The sequence below is a fragment of the Harpia harpyja genome, chromosome 17 (assembly GCF_026419915.1).
Source record: "Harpia harpyja isolate bHarHar1 chromosome 17, bHarHar1 primary haplotype, whole genome shotgun sequence".
NCBI classification, from domain to species: Eukaryota; Metazoa; Chordata; class Aves; order Accipitriformes; family Accipitridae; genus Harpia; species Harpia harpyja.
The window spans coordinates 4,463,458-4,485,281 of NC_068956.1; the positions used below are offsets into that span (position 1 = coordinate 4,463,458).

At 41.6% G+C, this 21,824-nt stretch overlaps 1 protein-coding gene across 9 annotated transcripts in view; it reads right to left on the reverse strand.

The window, feature by feature from the left end:
* Positions 1–21,824, reverse strand: part of TENM4 (teneurin transmembrane protein 4) — a 599,338-nt gene that overhangs the window by 84,933 nt on the left and 492,581 nt on the right. For all 9 annotated transcript variants that reach the window (XM_052812175.1, XM_052812176.1, XM_052812174.1 and 6 more), the window contains one exon: positions 11,380–11,596. In XM_052812175.1, the coding sequence (XP_052668135.1) occupies positions 11,380–11,596 (217 nt within the window). The remainder of the gene's footprint in view (positions 1–11,379; positions 11,597–21,824) is intronic.

Consider the following 21,824-nt stretch of genomic DNA (forward strand, 5'->3'; position numbering starts at 1 on the left):
AGAAGCTGGAGCAACATGCACAAATCTGAATTCAGTTAAAAGCAGGAGGGATGGAAACTGGAGAAAAACCAAAGCCCAGGCTCTGCCTGATTAGAGTCTCAAATCTTCTTCCCTGGGTGACAAAATTTGCCCCACTTGGGACAAAACAGTTAATACAGTGCGTTGGAAGCAGCTGGCTTCTCTAGGGTCAACATGTCCTTTCTGGAGGCAAGATCGACTACCCACAACGCGCCGAGCCCCCCAGGAACCTGGTTAATGCTAATTTAGTCAGCCATTTCCTTCAGAAGACCTTGGTCTAAATGCAATTACACTACAAACAAGTTAAGTGGTACTGCTAAGACGCTCAGCTCCGCTAGAAGGTCTCCCAATAAATTTACATAAAATTATCTCTCATGTTAATAGAAGAGATTTATTCCATCAGTCTAGGCCTGCTAGTTCAGAGTGTTTTCCACAGTTGAACAAAATTGAATTTCTCATAGCTGGAGTCTCATCTTCCCATTGAATTATTAACAGATTCCACGTGTTGCCTCTGTTTTCTAGCTTTTTGGTTTGTTTTGTTTCCTTCACTAATTTACATGAGGCTGTATGGATTCTTGTTTTACAATGAAAAGCAGTCTGCTTTTTTCTTCTTCTTTAATTAGACTTTTCCTTTCTTTTTTTTTTTAATTTGTCCATAAAAGCTTCTCTGAAAGACCAAATCACTGTTGAAATGTTATCTAGAATGCCAGATGGCATATCAGACAATTTTACACCATTGCTTTGTGAAGTCATTCTTTATTCCCTAGAAAATTAAATTAAGTCTTCCTGGTAAGATCTGGGCCACAGTGGCAAAACAGGCAGGGGTGCACTTTACGTTCCCATTGCTTGGATATAAAGAAAGTTTGACAGGATGTCAACAAAATTCAAGCAGACAAAACCAGCTTTAGAACAAAAGCCAGAAAAGTAAATTCCCCAAAAGGCATTTCACATTATGGGAGCACATTAAAGATTTGTCTTTAATACTGACTCTGATCCCATGTGTCATAACTTAGATATTGGTCCTTCCAATACTCCTTATTCATAGATGTTTTCTGCTGACACTGTGCATGGCACTGGGAAATAGACAAAAATACTGCTTCTGTTAAACATTTTTCATTGGGAAAAGAAAATTCTGTGCATCCTAAACCACCCTTGGCTGCAAGAAATGTATATTCTTTCCTTGACTGATGATAGGTGGCATGGGAAATCTCACCCCAATGAATTTCTGTAGCTCCTCAAAATATTTCCACCGTAACTCATTGTGCCTTCTCCTTTAAAGGTTTCAGATGTGTGGCAATGGTTATCATGACTGCTTAGCCATCCTCAGCTAAGTTATCCATAATGAATATTTTAATTTGCCACTATAAATCTCTTCATCTCTTTGAACTTACTTACCACTTCTGTATTTTATTGGTGTGTATATATATATATGGGATTTATCCTTCTGCTCTGGATGAAACTTCAACAGAGCACCATAGAGTGAAAATCTGCAAAGTTATTACTCATTGGGAAGAGAGTTATTAATGAAATTAGGTGATCTCAGTTCCATTTCTTCCTCTGCTACAGACTTTCTGTGTGACACTGGTCATGTCAGCTAATCTGTATGTGTCTTTGTAGTCCACCTGCAAAATAACAACTGAGGCACATACCCTCCTTATAGAGACATTAGAAGGATAATTGTAGTAATCTGCTAATCATTTGCACAGGGATTTTTATATTCTCACGGCACTTCATCTGTGATATGCTCAGACACCTTGCTGGTAAGTGCCTATAAATACAGTCATTTGTTACAAACACAATCTCATGGCTTTAGCTGCTGTGACCTTTCTGCTTGATAATAACACAGGATGAAGCAAAATGTAGCTCGTCCATTTTGGGTTGAATGCACCTGTCTCATGTTAAACAACCTCAGGGCAGTCTAGTACTAGGATAGATAGAAAAATTGGTAGAATGCCAGGTAAAGCTAAGGGCATCATGATCAAACACATGGACGCAGAGAAAATGCCTGAGCTGACAGATGAAGGACAAAAGAAGAAGAGGAAACAGCGGAACATACAGACCTTCAAGTTCATTGCTTGTGGCAGTATTTCCCTCAAAGGCTGTCTGTAAAAAAAAAAGCCCTGCTCACTTGCCTCTTAACCGTGCAGAAAAAAACCCCTAATAGTCTTTCCCTGAACTGAGTCAATCCCTGTCTGGCTTCTTCCTTTCAGTTTAAGTGTAGGAAAAGCTTAAATTGGAAATTCACCTACTGATCTTAGCTGCCATTTGAATTAAGGAATTAAGGTTAGGAAAAAGAATGGAAAAGATCCTGCTGAAGGGTTCCTTGTTAAACATGAAAGGCACATTTAGATGAAAAAATGAAAATTAAAGAGTAGTCATCCAGAAAGACCCCCACACCACCACAGATAGCACAAGTGAGTTTCTGAAAGGGTTTGGCACATGTTGGGCAGCTGGGATATAAATTGTTAATTAGGCTCAGCCGAGAAGCTGGCCAATAAGGAGAGCACCAGAATGCCAGTGTCAATCTGACAAAGGACTAAACATGCTGACATTCGACCAAGTCCCAAACGGGGACTTGCTAAAGTGGCACTGACAGACATGGTTTGCAACAGATCCTGCCACTCAACTTTCTGAGCAGCTGATGGAGTGGGAGACTCAGGAGAAAAAGAGTGGGTGATGAAGAGCAAAGTTTATAAGGGCTCTGACCAGGCTCGATAAAACAAAGTCAATTCTAACTTGTCTGCAGCGAGAAACAGTATGTGCTCTGTTTGTTTAACCTGCTCAGTGAAGCTATTTATAAGGTCCCATCACTGAAGTGTCAGGAAATGCTGATGATTCGTTGTGCAGGTATGGTCCTTAGCTGTTAACCTTTTGCAAGAAGCCTTCTACAGTCTTTTAGATATTCTACAAAACACACAGTAAAGCCAACTGAATGAAATGCTTCAGTGAAAACCCATTACTTAAATCGTCTGAAGAAGGACAAGGGAAAAAGCAACACAACCCGTGGATACTTTTACGAAGTTGGTATTTGAAGTCCAAGAGGAAAGCACTTATTAATCAAGATTTACAATATCACTTCTAGATGCAGAGTTTATTCTTCTTGTCTCTTTAGATCTGGTCTAACCTGACAGTATCAAAACAGTGGACCTTCTTCATCTAATATTTTTAGTAGCCATGAGAGGGCTTGCTTTTGAGATCAGCTGTTGTCCAGTTTCTCAAGCTCCCTACTGCATGCATCTGACTCCATTCTGCTGCATGAAGACTTACAGACTGGTAGTTCCTAAAAATCTCCTTTGGCATCATCTTTTTTAGCAATATTAGTGACTGCTAGTTGTAGCTCCTCCAACAAGAAAAGAAGGTCTCTTTATTGCATGACAGTTTAGTAACAAAATGTAGTATCTTTTGAGGACCACCTACCACTTCTAGAAAACCCATGATGGAATGATCATTGCTCTCAAAACAGTTCCCTGTTGGCTCCATTCCTGAAAGACTCAGGCCTTTCTTGCTTTGAAAACTTCTCCCAAGATTTGAACCTTATTCACCTACTCGATGTGCGTCCTTTTTTGCTTTATGAAAGCACAATCTTCCTCTCTGATCTGCCAAGCAATCAGGCCACTGTTGGAAAGAGATGCCACTTCTGCCATCCAAAACATCTTGGGTCTCTATGCCTCATTGACTCACTATTTTTGCATCCCAAGATTTCTCAGTTGAGCTATAATGGGAGGGTGGGAGAATAAGGGATACAGGAAGGCTGCTGAGCAAATAGGAAATAAAGAGGAAAAGATACGATACTGGTGCTGGTCTCTGAAATTATAAAACTGGCTCCAACTATACTATTTAAGTGAAAGTATTTTAGAACAGAGTTTTATGGAAAATGCAAAGCATAATAAAGTTGGGCTGTGCTTTACTGCAAAGTTTCAGTGAAGAATTCTTTTATTCACAATGTGGTTGACTAAGTAATGCTTTAGAAGTTGATGATTCTCTCCTTTACTCCAGTACAGCCAAAGAAACACTCTCTTGCTTTGCATGAGAGCTCAAAGAAACAGAATCACATTCCTATTTTTTTAGGTCTGTAAAATCCAAGTCAAGCGTTCAGTAGCTCGTAAGGTTGAAGATAATTTTTCCACATAATACTGAATTACGCTCATTTCATAATTTTTCAGAAGTGATCCTATAACCATTATTTCTATGAGAGGTAAAGACTTTATGGTGCAATAACTTTCAGAGATGAATAATGTATTCATGTCAAGTCTTCACAAAAAATGTCTGCAGAACTTACCAGTTCTGTATTATTACAGTATTTTACGTCTGGTATTTATTTTGTAAGCTATGGCCACATATTCAGCTCTGCAGAGGACCCAAAATAAAAGCGATTCCTTCCATTGAATTTGAGGCACCATAAAAGCAAAACTGATCAGAACAGAAGGAAAAATACATTCTTTCCAGGTTAATTATAAAATGAGGTCTCTTTCTGATGATCATAGGGGAAGTTCTTTAACTACATATAAGCTGTCTGATAGCTTTGTAATGATTCAAAGGAATTAGGAAAAAAAAAAGTTCAATAAAATATATAAGATTTTATGATTGGGATTTTAAAACTGCTTTTTTATGTAGGAGGTTTTAACCAATTTAGCAAGTAAATGTCACACTCAAAGGACAGACTCTTTCTGATATATTGAAGTGGTTGAAAACTGTACTTGGATTCAGCTGTTAGCATCCAACAGCTAGAGGCAACTGCCCCAAAACTGATCTGGCAAGGCAGAACTTTACTGCATCAGTGCAAAGCCAACAGGATCATCTCACACCAGTTTCCCCTGCAATTTAAAATGGGAAAGGAGATTTTGCACTGAGCTGGCTGCGGGATGCTCGAGCTCTCCAGTCTGGTCTGGGGTCAGCAAACCCCTGCAGAGGAAAGGCAGTGAAGAGCTTGGGGCAGAAAGCTCCAGCTTTTTGCAGAATGAACATGCCAGGGTCCCACATGAGAATCATTACAACAGTGAGGCAGTATTTAATTTGAAGAAGCCTTACGCAGTAATGAAATAATCAAATCTCTCCATTGAACAGGAGATGGAGGTTCTAGTGATGTTATTATATTGAATGGAGCTACCGACTCAGCTCATAGTTATCACACCAGACATGTCCATCAATGACTAATGTAAAACAATGGGCGTGTGGGCTGCTCTTTTTTCAGAGGAATGTACCTTGAATATTGAATAAATATTAATCAAATATCTATGTGCCAGATCCAGGACATGCATCAGTGTCTACACTGTAGTTTTGACTCCTAAAACCAAATGTGCACATCAGCACCTGTGTAATTGGGAGGTACTTAAATCATTAGGAGTTTTGTTTTTCTGCTTGCGAGTTTTGAAAGCTTGAGTTTTGCTTTCTGCACACTCCAAGAGCTCCTAGGTACACAGGTATCACCTGAGACCTTTTAATCCCAGGTACAGGATGGTGCAGCATTTTTATCAGCTGCTTTGCCTGATTCTGGAAGCATGCCCAAATCACACTAGGATGATCCTACTCAAGAGTTTGTGCTTGGTAATAAATATCCGATGTTTTTTAATATTTGTTAAAAACTGCACCCCTGTTTCTCTAACGACTGTACACAGGACTTCCTTCTACTGCCACTTGTGAAAGCGGAATATAATTACATTATGATTACACTATCTATGTTATAGAAAAAAACCATAAAAATGGATAGGGACTTTGCTTTCATAGAGTCCTGTGGGTACAAATTCAACAAAGTGGAAGTAAGTAGCTGCATATATTGCATTAGTTTATTGTATGGAAATAATGCCATGCTCAACTCAAAATCACTCTAAGCTGAAATAATGCCATACTGTATAATTTAAAATCAAAAGAAAAAGACAAACATTGAAAATAAAATATATATATATATATGCGCCCTGTACACTGAAAAGGTAAGTTCTAAAAGTATGCTTTCCTGTGCTTAAAAGGAATAATTGCCAAAATGAAAACCACTACGTCTTTGAAAATTCCTCGTTATTGTCCTATATTTCAAAAAGCTATGATTTGTAGCTAGTAAGTAGTTCCTTTAAGCAGAAAGCAACAGAAGCAGAATGATGCCTTTGGAAGATTCTAATGCTGGGAAGGAGAGGGTTTGAAGAGGTGCTGTGTTAGTTTGGTTTCAAATTTCTCCTTCAAAATCTCTCAGAAGTGAGCCAGAGGGACTACCAAAATGTTTTGAAAGCCATTTTGATCCTCCCCTATTCTCTCAGTTGTTCTTTGGCCGTGATCAATACTCACAATTTTGGTTTTGATAGGGCTTGGGATCGATGCAGTTTAACTGTGACAATAAAAACCATCCATTTATTTATTTATAGTAAAATAGTGCACACATGCATTTATAGCACACCTGTCTATCTTAGCATCTAACAGTGCTTGTGCAACCCTCCCCAGCCGGATCAGTAAGGTACGTTGTACAGCCTGGCACACAGGAGGGACACAGAGAGGTGGAGTGACATGTTTACAGATACCTTGTCACTCAGTAGTGGAAAAAGAAATGTGCAAATTTAATTCTGATCAGAATTTTAAACCATGAAAACTTACTACTTTTTGTACTTAGACTACTGACCTGAGGGCAATAAGGGACTACTCTTGCAGCTGATACCAGAACCTGCTCTCTGATGTGTCTTTATAACTCAGCGGGTTATTTGTGGCTGCCCATTTAATTGGGATGGGCTAATACTGCTGGCAGCAAGTATACACATGCAACCTGTGTCAAAAAAGAAGGGGTATAAACCACACCTACTTAAAAATCACCTTATTTCTTGTCAAATGTTCTTTTAAAAAATGCCAATTCCACACATGGTTTTCTAAGGTGCTTTAATCCTATGCCAACACATAACATAAAAGACTCCGTGGATCAGGACTTTAGCCTGTTCTTGCAATTTTCTGACACTGTCCCTCAAGAGAGAACAAATATATCAGGTGTCCTACTTGAAAGTCAACAACTTGACACCACTGCACATTGTGCTGCTCCTTATGGTGATGGACAACTAAGAATGGCTTAAAAATACAAAGCAAACAGCAAGAGTAAGTGGTTTCAAAATCAATACAAGAACGATCAAGTAGCAGAAGAGTACTTGTTATCTGTTCATCAAAATGATGTGAAAAGACATTCTGTGCATTCAGAATTTAATTTAGCTACTTGCTTTATCATCATAAACACTCATTTCAATATGGGCAATGATTATTTTTTCTTCCCAAACATGAATAATATATAATTGCTGGTATTTTGGAGGAGACAAGGTCTTTACCTTTATCCATCAGGGTAATTTATCATTGTCTTTCTTTTTCTTCTGCAGTGGTGAGAGAGCTTGTCAGCTCAGCTTGTTCTTAAAAAGCCGGAGTGTAATTCAATAATAAATTCACTCAAAGGCTAGCTGTCACGAGGCATTCATTTATTTGTATCCATTAGGTGATATGCACTGCTGTTCTCTCTAAAGGGTAGCTAAGCTGAGTTTCTGAAGCCCAGGAAATACATTGCACAGATATTCAGTCATCTCCTTCACACTGCTGCCACTTCTGCATAGGCCATACAGGGATGCAAATGTGCTGTGGTTCCCCCAGGGGCAACAATCAGCCAGCCACGGCCTGGTAAAGCCCTGCGGAGTAGGCTGCGGTTCCTGACCTGAATGGTGAGTGTGCTTGTGCCACAGGTGTCTCTGCAGGACGTCAGACACGCAGGACACAGAGGTCCACATCACCTCAGTGTTGCCTGCTCATTGCTCACAGCCAAGCGGCACGGATCCAACTCCCCTCCTACCCCATGAGGATGATGGCGCTGGGACAGAAGGATGTAGGATGTTCCATGCCCAGCAATCCACAGTCCTGATCTACACCGGGAAGGAGACGGCTTCATGAATCACACCAGCAGCAATGGAAGGGAGAGGATTATTCTAAGGCAGGATGCTGGAGCCCTCCATCAGAACAAAAAGATTTCCTGACCTCTCTCCTCTTGGATAAGCTATTAAGCCAGGAGCTGGAAGGAGAAATGAAAATGGTTCATCTTGCCCCCTGCTGCTGCTGTGATCTTCATGGAGGCACTGAGCAGTTCCATGGATAAGAGGGATATTATCACCTGTCTGTTGTAAAAGCAACTGGAGGAGATTCAACAGCAAGAACGCTACTGAAGAAAGGGCATATCCACACATGCAAATACAGTCAGTCTCATTTGCCTACACTAATTGGGTCCCAGATGGTCCCAGCCCATGCTCCTCCACGGAGCAGTCACTGACCACTGCTGAAGCACTGCCATTTCCAGGGTGACAAGAGACAGCTGTTTAAAGGTTCAGCTTTCTAGGTGGTGAAAACAGATGAGTGAAACTACAAAGAGAAGCCAAGTAAGCAGAAAACACTTGCAATGGTTAAGTTTATCCAGATCTATAGGATCTTTAAGAACTAACAGGAACATACGATGGTTTTTAAGATCCCAAAAGAGTAATGGCATTTTTAGCAACCCAACAGACTGATAAGCCTGGACTGTGTGCTGTGGTGCTGTCTCAGGGGATTATATACCTTCTGTTGAGGTCCTTCATGGTTATTTGCAACAGCTCTTGTGACAAGTCAAGATATTTAACTTGAGAGATGCAATATAATCACAGCTTGAGGTGACATATCTGTAGACCATATTTAGTGATACACACCCTATGCTGGTATTTTAAGAATGGCAACCTCATAAATCATCGCTATCTCTGTATCATTCTTCGTGTTAACTTAAATGGAGCAACGAGCCCCATTTATTAGTTCCACTGCAGTTAATGAAAAGCAATCATTAAAACCCTTCCTATTGATTTGAATCTTTGCATTCCCTCGCTCTAGTAATCTATATGCCGGATAAATATTTCTGCTAGCAGGTGCTCCTTTTGAATCCCGAATCTTTCTTTAGCAGGATGTCTACAGATGGTTAGAAATTTCTTCCTACATAGACATCTATCATCAGATCTATGAAACACATGTAACTCCTGTAGGAGTTCATATGACCCTAAGTGACACAGTCTTTCTGCTGGTCCTCTGCTGGCACTCCCAGAAGCAAATTCACTGTATAAATAAGACATTCCCATTATTTTCCCTCACCTCTGTGTGGTGCTGAATGCAAGCAGCCTTTAAAGAGAAGTTGCAATTTTTTTTTATCACAGATGTATGAAGACTCCTATAATTCTTTAGTTGTATGGAAAAGTTCATTAAACATGGACATGTGTCTACCAAGACTCTCTGCCTATCAGAATGGATACACACGGACCTGATACCAGAGTCCTCTGTGGAAATGCTTCTGACTGAGGGCTCAGCTGAGGAATTGCAACCCTAAATACATCAGAAAAATGGAATTGTGAGTATAATCTATTTTGTATTCTGGACCCTGATTTTACAGCAACAAATCACAACAACTGACAGCAGAGAATTCACTGTGCTAACATTTAGTCCAGAGCCTGGACTGTTCAGTATCCAGAACTTGCAATCTTCAGAATGCTGATGAAGTACAACAGTTTGCGACATAATGAATGTTTGGCTTTAATCTGAATCACTGTTGTCAGCTTTCTAGGACTCTGAAGGGCTTGGCAGCAAGACAAATCAGGGAAACCATCACATCAGGCCAACTCCCTGACACTGGTGTGCTTCTAAGTAAGTGGTTCATGTCTCAGGTCAGCCTGTAGACCACCAGAGATGGCAATACATGGGAGGTGGTACCCAAGGGATGCTGGCAACGTCCCTTCGTGGAAGAGCATTAGGTGAGACTCAGAAGGACCTGAGAGGCCTGCTGAGATGCAAGTGTTGAAATAAATACCTGCATAAACATGAGGGTTGTATATTTTCAGTGCCAACCTATTCACTGCTGTGTGGGGGAAAGCTGAAAGTAAGCAGTTAATGACTGGGTGGAATTCAACGGAATCCAAACCTAAGTGTTGAGAACCACCTCCTGGCTCAGGGTCACCACTTCTGAAAGGCAACATTCAGGGCAGACACCGAATGATCTAAGAATCTGACACCCCAGGGTATGTATTATAGTGTCCTGCTATAAGCACGTGATTTTAAAGAGATGACCGCCCCTGACAGCCAGGCATGTACTTAAACAAATGGCTGAGATGCAGTCACAGAAGTGAACTGCATAAGATTTCTTTGCCAGTTCCTGTTTCTTGATGATGACTACAGTGACAAAGAATGTCTCAGTATTAAAACTAAGTTGACTGTTTATATTGGAAATCACTTTAATAGCTCTCCCTACACTGTAAGATTTTCTTCAGTTATAGAATCATAGAATCACAGAATGGTTTGGGTTGGAAGGGACCTTAAAGATCATACAGTTCCAACCCCCCTACCATGGGCAGGGACACCTTCCACTAGACCCGGTTGCTCAAAGCCCCATCCAACCTGGCCTTGAACACTTCCAGGGATGGGGCAGCCACAACTTTTCTGGGCAACCTGTTCCAGTGCCTCACCATCCTCACAGTAAAGAACTTCTTCCTAATATCTAATCTAAATCTGCCCTCTTTCAGTTTAAAGGCATTACCCCTTGTCCCATCACTACACGCCCTTGCAAAAAGTCCCTCTCGGGCTTTTCTGTAGGCCCCCTTTCAGTACTGGCAAGCTGCTATAAGGTCTCCCCTTATAGGGGAGAAGGAGCCTTCTCTTCTCCAGGCTGAACAGCCCCAACTCTCTCAGCCTGTCTTCACAGGAGAGGTGCTCCAGCCCTCTGATCATCTTCATGGCCCTCCTCTGGACTCGCTCCAACAGGTCCCTGTTCTTCTTAAGTTGGTGGCCCCAGAGCTGAATGCAGTACTGCAGGTGGGGTCTCACCAGAGTATAGTAGAGGGGGAGAATCCCCTCCCTCGACTTTCTGGCCACGCTTCTTTTAATGCAGCCCAGGATACAGTTGGCTTTCTGGGCTGCAAGCACACACTGCTAGGTTGAGTTCTTTTGAGGTCTCTAGTAGTCACACTATAGATTGTAAATACCATTCTAGTTTCTCTCTCTTTTGGCTCTGTCAAGGGAAGAAGTTCTGCCATTGGTGTTTACTAGATACTTTTGGAAATGTCAGTCACTTGAACTAGAAGAGCCCTGCTGAACAGATGGCTTTCACTCCTTGAAATAAGAGAAGGCAGGAAAGATGCAACTGCCCCTATGCGTTGGGAAAGAAGCATCTTGTCTTACTGGCTGGCAGGACATTGCAGATGAGGAGACAGTCAGCAGAATTACATCAGCCACAAAATTCTTTAGATATCTCCTTTCCTTAGACAATTTCCGTGTTCTGCATCTTGCTGCCATTTTATGTCTTAAAAAGGCCAAGTGGCTTACGCTTTACCTCTTCCTGAATCAAAACCAAAATTCACTTACCCTCCTTCAAAAGGATTTTCTCCTGGGATGATGTGAGTGCTGTCCTTGCCGATCAGGAACTTGATCCGATCGTAGAACGAATGCAAGCTCTGCTGGGAGATGGGGGCTTGCGTCTCCTGGATGATATCCAGGGGGTCCGGGGAGCCCAGGCACAGCGCATTGACGTGGCACAGTGGCTGCAAGCAGCAGTCTGGGTCCATGCAATCCACCAGGCCATCTGCAGAAGGGTAAGGAAGATTTTAGAGCAATGGTAACATGGACTGGTGTAGACTTCAGGGTGCAAGAACTCTCTCCAATGCACAGAACAGCAAAATGTGAATATACACCTACATAGAGAACGGCATGTTCCCTTAAAGCCCCAATAAAGACCCTCAAATATGCATTAATGTGTAATATATGAAGACACACACATACACATGAGATTACACCCTAAAAATAGCATCTTTGAGGTTAGTTCTGGGATATGCCATTTCACATCTCAGTCACTCAGATAACTCCAGAGCCACAAAAGGTGGGTTTTTTCCTGTCAATATACAAATAACTTTTGTACACTGGTCCTGTTCCCTGTGTAAATCACAGGCACATTGCATCACACCAAAGCTATCAGCATCGCTTTCAGCAAGACTAAAGAGTGAATAAAGCCATGGTATCTCCCATGGCCACAGAGAGATCTATACATGCAACCCACTAAAGATTCTGGCTAGACAGATGAGAAAGTAAGGGAGATTTTGCTGGGAAGGTTCGGTATCTTTTGGCCTTTGTCACATTTATTCCATGCAGACACGGAGTAACATGACCTCAAACTCTAGGGTTATAAATCTTGTACTTTCAGCACCACTGAATTAATAATAACAATAATAGCAGTGGACACACTTAAGAAAAGCTTGCCAAGTGTACTCTAGTAAAATGAGGGTTTGCATATCTGTCAAGTCATCAAACGCACAGACAGTACTACTTCCCCTCCCACCACCATAGCAGCATTCCCCAGTTCATTTTGAGATGCCACTGTTCATTGCAAACAGCTTAGTAAAAAGCGGTGACAGGAAAGGAAATACAAAAAAAGCTCAGAAGAGGTTTGATGAAGCATCACATTTAGAAATAAAAGTTGTTAGCATGTAGTAGAGATGGATCTTTAAATCAGATAAGGGAACTGGATGTTTTTGTTCTGGGGTAATGGGATATGGAGCCCTTCACTTCCAACTCATCAGTTCAAGCAAGACAGTTTGATAGTGAATGAAAATTGTTACCATGTGATGGCTGTTCAAAGACCTATGTGAAATGAGTGGTTGGTCTCAGTGTAGTTGCTGGGAGCTCTGTGTATCTAAGAAACCACCTTTACAGCTAGCATCCTACTACTGATTTCAGCATAGAGGCAAGAAATGACTGTGCCTGGAGAGCAACACTATCCTGAGAGGTAGGTCTCTCCTGAAGTGGGATAAAATTTGGAGTTGTCATGATAATGGATTTTTTATTTCAAAGAAACAATAAATTAAAACAAGACAGTTTGTCATTATAACAGACTGCGAGCTTCAGTTTCATCCCAGTTATACCAGTATGAATTATAAGTCCTTTCACTAATGTTATCGGCATTACTTTGAATTTATTGTAAAATAAATAGGATGAGAATCCAATTTGTTATTATTGCTCTAGTACTTATGATGGCTTACACAACATGGACTCGGATTCTGTTGAGTTATACCTGTTCCATTCTTGGAAGATTTTAGTGCCATAAAACTTCACTGGCAACATCATTTCATGTGGTTACCCATACACAGAAAACTGAACAAAAAACCTGTTCAGTGTTCCCAGAGCTTCCAGTCTATGTGTGGGTCAAAGCGCAATGAATATCTGCTCCATGTAGACATGTACACACACACAATGAGTCATTTTCACAAGTGCTCTGCACCTGCCATTAATGATAATGGCAGCAGTGTTAGATTAGCAAAAATGCTTTTGAAAATCCCATCCATTATCCTTCCCTCTGTCTCTTCTGATATCTCTACATCTTTATAACTCCTTGCAAAATTGCCACAAAAATTTATCAGCTCGGGCGCAAAACCTACCCATCTGCCTTTTCTCTTGATGACTAGTGATAATGAAAAAGAACTAATTACATTTTATTTGCCCATTAAAAAAATGACTTGCTGCAGATGATTAGGCCAGTCGGATTCTGGAAGGTCAAATCTCAGATGGAGTTTGAGAGACCGTTCACAGAATAAAGACCTGCATAGATGCAATATGCTTATCCATAGCTACCTGATAGAAAAAAAAAAAAAAGAGAAGGAAAAGAAACAACAAACCAGCCTTGTTACCATATCGACTACAGTTTCAAGCAAGATAAAATATTGTCCTTTTCTCTCACACATTAATAATGTTTTCTAAGGCTACAGACACTCTGCTGAGAGGACAGCAAACCAGCTGTACCATAGCTTTTCATTACCCTGTCTTTATTCCAGGCATCAGAAATGTGTTTTGGGACCTGAAGCTGCAAGATAGCAAGGAAATATTGTTTTTGCAGGAAACAGCAGATAAATGTTTGAAGAACAGATGCGCAGGACAACATTTTGTACAGGTGAGAATGCTGAAGCCTCATCTGCAGATAAGCCTTTCAACTAATGTGTTTCAGGCCTGTAGGGAATAAGTTGGGGGTAATTACATCGGAGAGGTTTGTCACTGACATATTAAAGTCATTAAGGTCCTCAAGAGCTGAAACAGGGTTTAGGTACTCAACTCCCTCCAATATCAAAAGCAGTCTCAGGGCAAAGCATTTCTTTCACTTAGAAAATGTAAAGGACATTTTTGTCTGAGGCATGGAGAACAGCAAGAGTTAAGCTACAAACCAGATCATAAATAGTGATGTCTCCATCTGAATATTATTTTCTTCTGGTTTTTATTGTGTGGTCCACAAGTGAGCCAAGTGGTGCCCTACAGTGAATTGTAAGGAGATATTATGAAATTGTACTCAGCTATGACTTCTCATGCCCTGAGATTTCTCACTGGATCCATCAGAAGAGTGAGGATAAAGTGACATTTGCAAGAAGCTACCTGCCCATGAAGAGCAAGGCATTCACGGAGCTGCATGGATTAATAGAAAATAAAATCAGAGCAAAATAAACCTCATGCTTTAATGGTCCAAATAGACAAAAAAAAAAAAAAAAAAGTGGGAAGCCAGCACCAGCAGCAAAGGAAAAGATAGCAAGGTATGAGCTTGCAGAACAATTTGAAGTCACAATACAAAACATTTTTGAAATTTCTAAAGCATAAAGGTGAATTTTCCTTAGAACTTACTGCAAAATTTTCAGAGAGTGGTAACAGAAGGAGGTGAACGTGGGACCAGTGACTTCTGCACCCCAAGTTTTGCAGCAGCAAAGGCACAGAGACCCATGATCCATGTGTGCATTCCTAACTCCGGTAGCTCCCAGAGCACAGATACACAGCACAGTAAGTTCTTAGTTGTGGCCATGTTTATACAGGTCTTGGTTTTAAAAAGTGGCACCTCCCTTACCCTACATATAGCCATAATATGACCATGGCACTTCATACCAGAGAACGAAAGTGTTACTGAATTATCTCCATGCAAGGTCGAAAGTCCTGCGTAGAGGGATTACAGTAATTCATGTGGTTTAAGGTCAAAGAGGCTACTATGATCAGCTTGTCTGACCTCTTATATACACAGGCTGTTCATTCCCCCCGCCCAGAACTGGATTAAAGCCTGTCTTTTAGAAAGATATCTCATATATCAAAGACAGCTGATTAGAGTGAGTCCACCACTTCCTCCGGTAAGCTATTCAAATGCTTAATTACTGCCAGGAAACTGCATCTTATTTCAAGGTTGAATTTGTCTAACTCCAATATCCCACCACTGGAACTTGTTTGCCTTTGTCTACAACGTTACCAATATCTCTTTCTGCCCTGCATGCTCAGACGTCTTTTCCAAGTGCGAGTCCCTCCACACAGAGCAACAATCCATTCCAACCCTTTTCTCTAAACAGCAGAGGAAGATTAAACTTCCTATCATAAGGTTTATTTTTCAGCGGCTGGATTTTTTTTGTGTGTGGCATCCTTTGATCTCGTTCCAGTAATTTCACATCTTTTGTTATGTGTGGGCACCAACACTGGACACAGATCTGTGGCAGCAGTATTGGGTACAGAAGAGAGACCACTTCCCAACTTTTGGGTTTTTATACTTCTAAGGTTCACAGTAGCCTTTTAGCAACAGCCTTGCACTGAGAACTCATGTTGAGACAATTATCTCCTGTGACCTCTAAATCCTGTTCTGAGTCATTGCTTTTCAAGAGTCTCCCAACCCGTAAGTATAACATGCTTTCTTTGTTCCCAGGGGTATTATCTTGCATTTTGCTGCATTCAGACACATTTTGTTTGATTGTGACCTTGTAGCGATGTGAGTCAGATCGCTCTGTATCAAAATGATCTGGGTATATTATTTAACACCATATCAAGCTTTAGGTGACCTGAAGATTTTACCAGGAGAGATTTAAACTACATTCTAAGACAATGATGAAAATGCTGAATAGGGTTGGATACAACAACCAGTTCTAAGGGATCCCTTCAGAAGCAGCTTCAATCATGGATGCCTTTCAATTAACAAATTAATTAGGAGATCTGTCACTGAGCCAGATTTTAAGCCACCTCTTGTGTTCCTTATTATTTCCATGTAATAAAAGTTTTTACATGTTTAAGACATTTTATGCATCCTATATAGAAACAAGTGTCCTTTTGGCTGTCCTGCCAAAAATAAAACTCTTTTGTCACACCTCCTTTGTATAAAGCCATGAAATAAATACCTTTTGCAATCTCAGAGTTACCATGGGGTGAATCAAATCACTGCCTTTGTGAAAAGGGAGCCATTGGCAAGATATTGCCACATCTGGTAAATAATGTGATCAATGGTTTCCATCTTTCACTAAGACTCATGTAATCATAGAATAAGTAAGACTGGATGGGACTTCTGGAGGTCATCTTGTGACCCCTGTTTCATTCCTTTCAGACAAGAAGGAGAATGAACTGGGCTCAGTAGAAAACCTTCCTTTTCTGCCATTAAGGATAAAGCAGCTCAAATTTATTCAGCTAACGTTATTTTTTAGGGGACCAAGTCCACTTTGATCAGATAATCTGCACTCTGTACATCACTAGACAGTGAGTTTTACTTCAGGATTACTGCATCTAGCTCGTACCTTGTGGGTGGAGTTGGAATGTTGTTTTTAGAAAGATGCTCTGTCTCACTTTAAAGATTGCAAATCCACCAATCCCATTAGTGAGCTCTTCCAAACGCTGCCTTTGACTGTAAAATCTCTGGGAGCAGAGACTGTCTTTTTATTTTCTGTTCACAAAACATCTGTTCTAGTCCCAAAGGGCTCTGAAGTGCCAGCACAACCCCATGAAATAACCACAATTCTCATTAAAGGTTTGTATCTGTAATGTATTTTCAGCCTGTTCTCCATGTAAGCATTGCTTCATGGAAGGGACTAAACTCTAAAGCTATCTGTGCCGCCTTGGAGCAGGACCTTAGCCTAACAAGCGTGACACTTGCTTAATACCAGCTGGAAAACATCTGATATTCACTGACTTTAAGCACTGTCACTGTAGCAGCTGGGACATCTACATGAGATAATGACAACAGATCTGAATGCTGACCTTACTCAGGAGTTTAATGAGATACTCAATATCAGAACTGCCTTCCACAAATAGTCAACCTGGATGCCAAATTTAAGATGACCTAAAATTACTTGGCTTTCAAACACTGCTTGTGGCCCATCGCTTTCTGAAAATTGTGCCCTTTATGATGTTTAAATAGCATGCAAAAAAATACAGCCACCCAAACCAACAAGAAATTTTGAAAATCTGGACATACTGGGGTTAGTGTGGAGGACTCAGGGCTGTGTCTTGCTTATTCTGCCCACCAGAGCTTCAGGTGGGCTGGAAGATCACCGATTCTCATGCTCTCTGGTATTTACCACACAAGGAGCTGCAGGATGCAAGCCAGATGTAATTTCCAGGTGTGTTATGATAGAAACAAAGTTGGTATGGTAAGCACCACATCTGCCAGGTGGTTGGTTAAATGGGACATGTTCCTTCGTACCCGAGCATGCAGGACGGGGCAGGTGCTCAGTAACTAAAGGGGTTTTGTGACTGTCTTCCTTGCCTGTAAGCCGTCACGTCCAGACTCTCCAGCTTCCCTGAAAGCCTCCTTTGCTAGGAATGGATTAAGATCCTAAGGCACACAACCAGGCACTAACTGATAGGAAAAACTGTGTGCCTATTGAACATGACTGCTTATTAGGAGAGGCACATCTTTTGGCTTACTTCTAAACTATGATGAGATGAGTGTGACATATTGAACAAAAACCTCAGAACAAAAACTAATTGTCACATTCACAGCCACTACCGTCCTGCGAAATAATGACTCTCCGGCAGCAACGGGGCTACTATCCCTGCATTCCTTGGGTTGCTGCTGCACTTGCTGGCTGCAAAGTGCTCACAAATCCCACAGCAGTCTCATTCCTCTTTCAAGCCTCATGCAGTCTAGCTTCCAAGTCCCTCACCCACCACCACGCAGTGCCAACAAGGTGTCAAGGATTAGAGTTTTGTACAGAAGCAAAGGGCTGGTTTTGAGAGACTGCTTCTGCAGTAAACAAGATCAGCCGAGAGCTAATAAAATTTCAAATTAGCTGTGACTTTTCATGGCCCCACAATTGTGTTGGCTGATTTAATGGGCAGCGTCTTAGCTCGCTGAGATTGAATAATTGAGCATTTCTACAGAGCTATGGATGCTGCAACAAAAATCCGTCATGCTAACATCAACAACAGAATGCAAATAACCTTCAGCCAGAGGTGTTATTATGTGTTTAAGCAGACTCTGACAGGTGCTGCATGTCAAGTGTCGGGCTGGAACAGGCAGGCCACAGGTAGGGATGGACCTGTTTGTATGCAGAGAGCATCCTGTGGACCGTGACGCACATCGGGGGCCCCGGACACACAGGCAGTCGGGAGGAGGTGAGCCTAAGGAGCCTTATTAGGGTAAATCTGGGAAAGCGTACCTGACAAACTCAAGGATTGCTCCTGCTAAAGATCATGAGACTTTTTGTCACTGACTGCAGTGGGAAGAGCCTTTGTGAGAAAAGCAAACCAGAAAGAAAAATAACAATAAAACCCCATTACCTTTCAGGAGTATTTCCATTGCCAATGGAAGCATAAAATACAGTGATTATACAAATAATTGTGTCTCTCACCTCATCCAGTCCTTATCTTTTACTTTCCTTTCTGTGCCATTCACCAGGCAACATTATCACTTTTTGTGGGGACGCTGTCTGTCTTATCCTGTGATGCTTTTGGGTGTATTACTGGGAGAGTTTAGATGGGGAAGGTTTAAAACGCAGATGCTCAAAGGTAAAGCTAACAAAGTATTAGTCTTACCCTTGAGCAAAACAGGTTTTACCCTTCCAGCTCTAGCCTAAACTCGGGTGAAACAGAGAGTGAAGGAATGGCTCAGTACTGCACAAAACACAAGTTATTGTTCATGTTCACTCGCTCATGCTGATGAAGGTTTACAGGAGTAATGATGTTCTGTCCTGCGTTGAGGACCAACACTCAATTTACTTCAGTTGGATTTGGGGAATAAATAGGTTTTACTCCAGCACTTTGCAGAGAACAATTTTACCTATTCAACAAAAGAGTTGTAGCTTTTGGCCCCACTGTAAGGAATCAAAGGGAAATAAAACACAAATGTAAGGAACAATAGCAATGTGACTGTCACCCCCCTGTGATCACGTTAGCTGTTAATGTTATTTTTGCTCTTTCTATCCCACCTGCTCTGTTTTGATTCTGCTTGAATAAGGTTCTCACTGGCTGTATCCTGGCTAAATTAGATTGCTGGCTGCCTGGGAAAGGAATTGCCCTCACATCTTTCTCTAAGTGCTCAGCACATCTTTGCAAGTTCAAAATAATATAGTCATATGTAATAGTAATCATGTATTTGAATTACAGGACTCCTTGGGCTCTGGTGCAGAAGCAGAGCTCTGCAGCGCTAGTCACTACAGAAATAGTCTGCAAAAAGTTCATCCTAATCCAGAGCTACATTCTTGTTTAACAAAACATCTGAAAGGAAAAAGAAGGGAAGTGGAAGTAGGAAATGACAAAAAGCACGTGATAATCACCACTAGCTGGGCATAAACCAGAGCTATGATAATGTGTTTAGAGTCTACAAATTCACAGCATCCCCCAACTCATCATTGCTCTTGAGAATACAGTTGATGCAGCTGGCATCATGGGTTTCTTCCTTTCTCCAGGCAGGCTTTTAACAAAGGGACTTATGCATTGCACAGCCAGCAAAGCAGCGCAGGCAATCTATGTTTTGAGTGAAATTCATGAAGCTGAGCAAGGCAGGGAGGGCCCTTTCCAGCAGAGGAGAGACTAGCATTCAGGCAGGGCAGTAAGTATAGGTTGCTTAACCTGATCAATGGTCAGGCAATACCGTACCTGAAACTGCCTCCTTCAGGAGCCAAAGCACCTCTCAAAAGTGATTCCTCTGAGAAAAAGGGACTCAGAGCTTAGAAATTTTTTGTGGGAGCAATGGGTTCACACCCTCAGCAGCTGAGATATCCTTGTCACCAAGGTCTCTCGCTTTCCTGGTAGGTGCTGCAAGTGTTAAGCTACTGCTGAAAAGTTCACTCTAACATGTTCTGTTGACTGAATCCAAGGCAATTCAACAACCATCTGAGCACAGCTTGGAAAGTGGACTCAGATAACTCAGATATAGGCATGTTTCTCAAACCCTGGTCAAGAGGAAAGTGGCCTCAGATAACTCAGATATAGGCATGTTTCTCAAACCCTGGTCAAGAGGAAAGTGGCCATGCACTCTACGCACCCTGAGCACACCTGGGGCAAAACCTTAGGTTTTTAAGGGGACTTTCTGCCCCAAAGAGTAGGGCAGAGTTTGCCTCAGGTGCTAAAGCAGGTCTGGTAGAGTTTTCCTGAATTTCTCCTTTGAGCATTGGTGCCCAAACTCTGTTTAAACATCTTTTCAGGTGCAGAAATGCTTTGTGAAATGCGCGTCCAAGCCTGTCTTTTCTGAAGATGGTTTATGTCACGTTTTGTTACATCTTATACACCAGCAGTGCCTCCTTCCCATGAGTAACTTCCCTCATTTCAGCAGACAATGGTAGGTTTCTTTTGACACAGAGGACACTTTCATGGTTTCTTTCTGAATCTATTAATCAAAGGCATTTCATTAAGGACTAGTCAAAAGTACCAGGAACTCTCCCAGGCTGTGAAGACAACCCACAGACACTGCTAGACCATCCGTTCACAGCACATCATCCTCTGTAATGGCACAACCAACACCTGCTTCTGGAAGCCGTAATACATGGGTTCACACCGCTCTCCTGACGGGCCCAGTGCTAACGACCGGCAGCAGGTGATACCCAAGTGTTACCATCCAACACAGAATCAGCAAAGAGCTGAAACCTGAAAATGTGAACTGGTCATTTTGTTCTCTTACTTGAGGAAAGGTTGATTAACAGTCATCATAAAACAGAGGAATGGAAGCTGGATGATTTATAACAAATTATACCAGCTAGCCAATCTTTTCAGGTACAGCAGACTTTCTCATCTTTTTAGCAGTGCTCTGTGGTTCCTTCAAGATGACCCTGTTGTTTGACTGGATCTATCTGTGATGGTAAATGCTAATTTATGATGGCTGTTTTCCCAGGTGTGTTCAGATCTCAACACTTCCCTTCATAAATGTAGCTAGCACATTAATGCATCATTTTTTATGGTTTTGAGGAAGCAGACAGCTCCCACACCATGCCCCAGAGACAATCTTCTCGTGCTATAAAATTCTTGCAGGCATGAAGTAAAGGTACATAACAGTGTGCAAAAAGAAAAAGAAAATACCAGAAAGCACCCCACCACCTTGTCTGCAGCTCAAGCATTTGCAAATACAAAAGTTTGCGTTCTGGGGTTCTCTCGGATTCTTTGCAATTCCCTTTACAACCCTGCCGCTACCTTCAGGTGTAACCCTACGTACTGGCAAAGAGTAATGCAGACTCCTGCCAGCTCTCTAACGCGTTACTTGGCATGTGGTGGACACATGGGTGTTAAGAAGGTCAGCACACAATGCCAAAATTTCTCTTGCCAAAGAATTTGAAATGCTGCTGTCCCAAAGCATTACGCAAGTCTCCACCTTACTACAAGCACTACCTGATCCTTGAATGGGGCAAGCAAGTCACGAAGCATTACTCTGTGGAGTTGCACCGATGGGCTATGGTACAGTTAAACAAACAGCATTGATTTGCCTCAGAGAACCCATTCCTGTATTACATCATCCCTGAAGCAGGAGTTGATTTCTAGTGGCTGCAAGGAACGGCAAAAATCCCGTGTGTGGTGGCTTGGTGGCTCTGACCTGCTCACTGCTCCAGGGTTGGAAG